Source organism: Tenrec ecaudatus, chromosome 15, assembly GCF_050624435.1.
Source record: "Tenrec ecaudatus isolate mTenEca1 chromosome 15, mTenEca1.hap1, whole genome shotgun sequence".
Lineage (NCBI taxonomy): Eukaryota > Metazoa > Chordata > Mammalia > Afrosoricida > Tenrecidae > Tenrec > Tenrec ecaudatus.
Window position 1 is genome coordinate 4,644,659 of NC_134544.1, and position 6,000 is coordinate 4,650,658.

At 52.6% G+C, this 6,000-nt stretch overlaps 1 protein-coding gene across 2 annotated transcripts in view; it reads left to right on the top strand.

Annotated features, from left to right (window-relative positions):
* Positions 1-5,797, top strand: part of FBXO15 (F-box protein 15) — a 25,164-nt gene extending 19,367 nt beyond the window's left edge. For both annotated transcript variants that reach the window (XM_075532621.1, XM_075532620.1), the window contains exons 9-10: positions 4,953-5,077; positions 5,436-5,797. In XM_075532621.1, coding sequence (XP_075388736.1) covers positions 4,953-5,077; positions 5,436-5,705 — 395 coding nt within the window. In that variant the 3' untranslated portion in view covers positions 5,706-5,797. The remainder of the gene's footprint in view (positions 1-4,952; positions 5,078-5,435) is intronic.
* Positions 5,798-6,000: the final 203 nt, after the last annotated feature.

Below are 6,000 nucleotides of genomic sequence, written 5' to 3' on the forward strand. Positions count from 1 at the left end.
CCCACAGGCCCTAGAGCAGAGCATGTGTGGTAGCATTTGCACTGGTGGTGTTGGTCCACATGTCATTTTGCATATCTGGTGACTAAAATTAAGACAGAAGCTTGCTGTCATCAAGTAAATTTTGACTCACGACAACCTTGTAGAACAGAGTAGAACTTCCCCTTTGGGCGTCCAAGACCCTAACTCTTTATAGGAGGACACAGCTTCATCTTTCTCCGGTGGGGTGGCTGCTGGTTTCAAACTGCTGGCCTTGTGGTTACCAGCCCAACCCGTAATGCATAACCCACCTTACCACCAGGGCTCCGAGGAAAGGGAGTGCCTTACAGTCATTGTGTTGATAAATGCCGGGTTCACCAGGGGTGAGGGGTGCTTTCCCTGTGAGCAGGGCAGGAGGCAGGGCTTGTGCGGCACGGGAGGACGGATTCCACAGTGGCACCTGAGCGAGCTAAGCCAAGCTTGGGACCTCGTGTGATGCTGCTGGCCCTGCTTGCTCCCTGTAGCGTTCTCTGTGGGTGGCCCAGATGGGAGGTTTTCATGGGAGCCCTCCTTCCTCCTCCCTTTCTGCGTGAGGTGTGACCTCCCATTTTGGTTTGTTCTTTATCTGTGGTGTTTCGAATTCTTTTACCCATTCAAAAATGGGTGTGAGTTCTTCCTTTGGTTTGTGTTTTGAAAAAATATGTTGAAATAAGATAATGCATCCCCTCCCCCCCCAAACCCCTACTCCTACCCTGGGATATTAAAGCTGCTGTGGAGATAAAAACACTTGTTTAGACCTGTCTGCTGCCTTCACACCAGCAGCAGTTTGGGCAGGGTAAGTACAATGTGCAACTGAAGCAGTCCCCCCCACCCCCCGCATGCGCGCAGATGCTATTAAGGACTTCAAGGCCAAGATGTCTCTGAAGACCTCAGTGCACCCCATCCAAGCCGTGCCACTTTTGCTCACCACCTCTGCATGTGACTGCGGATGGAACGAGGCAGACCGCAGAAGAACCGATGCGTCTGAATTAGGGTGTTGGTGAAGACCGCAGTGGCCTGCCGGTGAAATGAACAATGCCTCTGGAAGAAGTACAGCCAGAATGCTCTTCCGTAGTGAAGACGGACAAGGTGGCGCTTTGGTCCTTTGGGCATCAGGAGAGACCAGACCGTGGAGAAGGCAGACAGCATGCTTGGTAAAGTAGAGGGTCATTGAGGAGGAAGAAGACCTTCAAGGAAATGCATCCACGCAGGGCTGCACCAGTGAGCCGACCCGGCAGTGTTCTGTCATCTGTCGGGCTGCCGTGGGTCAGAATGGACTCTGTGACACCGGCCACCATGGCAACTAGCCTTCTCAAGCCCTTGAGCTTTGAGTCTCTTTTGGAACCCACACGTTCTCCTGCCTTCTATCAAGTTGTTGGTTGCCCCCGTTCTTTTTTGTTCGTAGCCGGCAGATTCCTTCCTGACTTCCTCTGGCTGGACGTTCAGGGCAGCCTGGATCCTGCTGCCAGCCCTTCTTTCTTGTGCAACACGTACCGATAAATTCCCAAACCCCGTGTTTCCTTCAACTAACAACCCAAAGCACCGCTTCACCTGGCTGCTGCTGCTTGAATGCTCCGCAGTTCCTCGGGAAAATGATACCTGCACCCACAGCTGTCAGGTGATCCGACTGCTCCACGTCCTCGCTGCTGCAGTGAACCTAGGACAGCTGGACCTATGCGGGGTGCCTACGCCACCTGGTCTTGAAGGGTTTCCACCTTGGACGTCAGTCTATCCACTGCCTGCCCCCCTCTGCCAGTGCAAGATAGTTGAGACTGCCTTTTCCAACAGGTTTCTGCCTTCCACACATGCTGGCTTTCTCCTGTTCCCCCATCCTCCGAATGCTCTGTCACTCTCTTGTCCCTTCCCTCCTGCATGTCACTACAGACGGCTTACTGTCTGTCGTCCAATATTCATGTCCTTTGACTCCCCACCCCTGAGCTCAAAACTCATCTCGAACCTCTGTTGTTCCTGAGGTTTCTCTCTGAAATGCCTCCACTTCCTTACTGCATCGGAGTCTCCTTGTGCCTTTTCCTCTAGTTCAGAGACGAGAGACTTCACTTCTTTCCAGAGACACTTCTCATTTTGTCTCCCTAAGTACGTCTCCTTTAGCCTGCCCTGAAGTAAGTAGCCATTCACCCTTTACCTCTATGTTTCTAATCATTCCCTTCGACTTCTCTCCACATTTTCTGTGTCAAAAAATTATTTAAAAAATATCAAACCACTTCTATATTGGATATAAATGTCTCTTTTTTTGTGGTGGGTGGGTGCAGTGGGGTGATGTTGGAAAGCTTTTCTGCATTGGCAACATGTGAAAGCAGTGCTTCCTGAGAATTCAAATCTACATGATCTCAATCGTGAGAGAGTGCATTGTGCACCAGAGTGTTCTTGTAAAGGAGAGCCCTGAACCTGTCTCTCAGGCTGCTGTGCACGGAGTGCTTGAGCTGCAGAGACGCATGCAGGGTATTGACTGGCCTGTGCCTCGTGCACAGGCCTATCCCCAGTTCTCTGTGCACAACTCAGTGACGTGGCAGCAGCGCTAACGTTTTTTCTCATGTGCCATCTGAGGAGTTACTTTGCCTGCCAGCTGCCACCGTGGCCTCCAGCAGGAGGCGCTCTGGCAACAGCAATGTGGCAGCAGCCTTTGTCTCATGCAGGGGCATGCAGCACACTCATTAACTCAGACCATGCAACTGTGTCCAGGGTCCTTTGTGGGTTTCCAGACTGACCCACCTCCTCTTTGGCCAGCCAAGAGCCTCTTGACCGCTCGGGCAGAGCTGCATTGGGCATCACAGAGTCATTCCCAGGTTCCTTGGCCTGGTGCACAGATCTGCCCAAGCCCCTGCCCAGCACCGAGCCGGCAGCCTGGCTGTTGCCTGGTAGGGTCAGTGTGGCTTGGCATTCTTTCCACCTCTGTCCCTGAAGCCACACGGCCCCACTGATTACTCAGCAGCCAGGATGAAGAAGGGCCTGCTCTGTCCTTGGAACAAAGCAAGGGGACGGCAGCTGGCTGCCCACAGGGCCTCCTCTCTGCCTCCTAGGAGACAGCCTCGCATGCGCTGTGGAACAGGGCTTTGGCTCCCAGGGCAGCTTCGTTTGGTTGTATTTTATCCTGGCAGGTAAACTGCTGAGGTTCGCCGAGTAGTTACAGGCTTCCTTCTCCTTCACTGTCCCGAAGCCTGAGGTGGGTAGGTGTCTTAAGCCCCTTCTGACTCACAGCGACCCTGTGTACCCCAGAAGGAAACACTGCCCGGATCTGTGCCATCCTCACAGTTGTTCTTAGATTTGGGCACATTGTTGTAGTTACTGTGTGAAGCCATCTTGCCAAGAGCCTTCCTCTTTTGCTACCCCTCTGCTTTACCAAACATGGTGTCCTTCTCTGTGGACTGGCCTCTCCTGATGACACGTCTAAAGTTCACGATATGAGGTCTCGCCATCCTTGCCTCTAAGGAGCGCTCTAGCTGTCCCTGTTCCAAGACGGCGTGTTTGTTCTTTTGGCAGTCCAGGGCGCTTTCCGTATTGCTCACCAGCATAATTCAGATGCACAGCTGTTTCTTTGGTCTCCGTTTTCGTTGTCCAGTTTTCACATGCGTCAGAGACCATTGAAACGACCGTGGCACTGCTGCTGCCATGAGTATCGATTGTGGATCCTTGGCACCTTCAGTGTTTGCTTCTCCTGGCTCTACCTAGTGGTTGAGGTGTGAGGATTTTGTTTTCTGGGTTGCATCATCTGCACTTTGCAGGTTGTTGCTAAAACGCTTGCCTCTAAGCCTGATGGCAAATTCTTCTTCCGATAAGCCAGCTTCTCTGATGATTTGCTCGGCATACAGTTTGAATAAGTAGGTAAGGGCATACAGCCTTGACACAGACCTTCCCTGATTTTAAACTAGCATTCCTTGAAGCCCACTTTTCTCCTTTTCCAGAGTCTCGAGGGAATGTCCTGGGGGGGTGGGGGTGGAGAGCCCATTTTTTGCTCTTGGGCCTGGGTACATTCAGAAAGGGCAGGTGAAGATCATCTTCAGGAGGGAAGTACATCAGTCCTGAGTGTCGCCCGCCATGGGGCCACGAACTCAGGACGTGAGCACTTTGTTTGCTGTGAGGCTCCCTTTGTCATGGCAAGGTCTGTGCTAGTCAGCTCTCAGCTGGCTGAGAAGTGGCAGAGACTTTGAGCCCGGGCTGTGGAAACCTGTGCAATGCTTCTTTTCATCCATGCATGCGTCTGTCCATGCACCCAACTCCTCCCTCTCTCCTCACTGTCTACCCACCTATGCACTCTTCCATCCATCCATTCATCCTCCATCCCTTCCTCTTTCTACACACCTGCCCTTCCCTTGGTGTACCCACCCACTCATCTATTACCTGCCCATGCACCCATCCTTTCACCCATCTGTCCACCCCTCCATTTACTCACTGGCCTCTCTTTCCTTCTCTGATGTAGCTGCCCACCCCTGTCCTTTTCCCTTACCTCCTCCTTTCCTTGTACTTACCTGTCCACCCATCTCTGCCACCTCTCATGATCTCTTCATCCATCGCCCCACCTCTCCTTCTTCCCAGCTCTACCTCCTCATCCATCCCTCTGTCCTGCGTGCTGTTGTCCTTCTCGGATGTCCTTGGACTCGGCTTACCTACTTGCACCCCTCGTCTCTTTGGGTGCTTCTCCCATATGTCCCGAGCATTTCACACCCTTGACTAGTTCTAGCTTCTGTTTATGGTTCGTTGTCTTCATGGCTCTTGACTCAAGTCCTAAGGAACTTGACCTTGTAGCACTGCCCTGTGCCACTGTGACATGGGTGTCCAACCCGCTGTCCCCCCCCCCCCCCCAACTCCGACATGGTCTGACAGAGCCCTGAATTCCCCTCCACCAGGGAGGCTCGGTGCCCTGTGTGAGCACTCAGCCGAAAGACCTTGTGGTAATTTAATGTGATCTTAAATCTCTCCAGGACACATTGAAAACGGATATTTGAAGATCCCCGTGCTCAGCTTTGAGAACAGCACACAGCACATACCTCTCATTGGAAAAGTTGGCCTCGCCTGGAGAAGCAATACTTTTGAGGGCTGTGTAGAGGTAATCTTTTTTTTTTTTCTTAAAATAACCTGGCTTTTGTATAATAGTCAACTAAAACATGCTGCCATTGAGTCGATGCTGACTCCTCAGGGCCCTGTAGGCCTGGGGAGAGTTTCCCCTGAGAGCTTCTGAGACTGACTCTTTACCCTCCGCCTTGTCTGAGGAGGGGCTGGTGGTTTCATACTGCTCACCTTGCAAGCCCTGCGCCCTGAGCATCCCTGTCCTCTGTGCTAATCACCATGGAGACGTGGGTCGGCGCCGATGCTTCTTTCAGACTCTCAGCTTTATTACTCTGGGGAACCAGTGTGCCCACCCTCCCTCAGACCTCGATGGCTAGTTCACTCTGCTTGTTCCTTAGAGCTGCTGCATCATGGACATGACGCTCCAGGAAGGTTCTGGAAAGCCCTTCTGGTGCTTGAGTTCCCCGGTTTCCATGGCCCCCTCGCGCAGCCCCTGTGACAGCTGCGAGTCCCCGGGGCAGAGGTACTGCATGGACTGCGGGGACGAGGAGGGCCGAGTGCACGTGGACTTGGTGTGGATGGAGAAGACGCAGGAGTTCTTTGTCGTCAGCCTGGCCCTGTACCTCAGCGTGACCAGGATCAGCCACTTGCTTGGGGCAGAGGACTGACCACCAGCTGGCGATGGCCATTCACCTGAGTTTTGGTGACTTGCTGGTTTGGGTCATGGTGTAGGAAGTGAGAATAAAGTTTATCTTTAGTAGCCCTTGAGCGCCATCTTATTTCTCATTAGAAACTGTGATTTTGGGTCATGATCAAGAGCAGCCTTAGAGGATGCAGTTAACTTTCAAGACGTTAGAATTAGCGCTTCTTTGTGAGCAATCATGCCAGAGTAGCAGTGAAGACCCGTAGTCCTCTCCTCCCCTCAGTACTGAAGACCCCCCCCCCCCACGCATTTAATCTGCA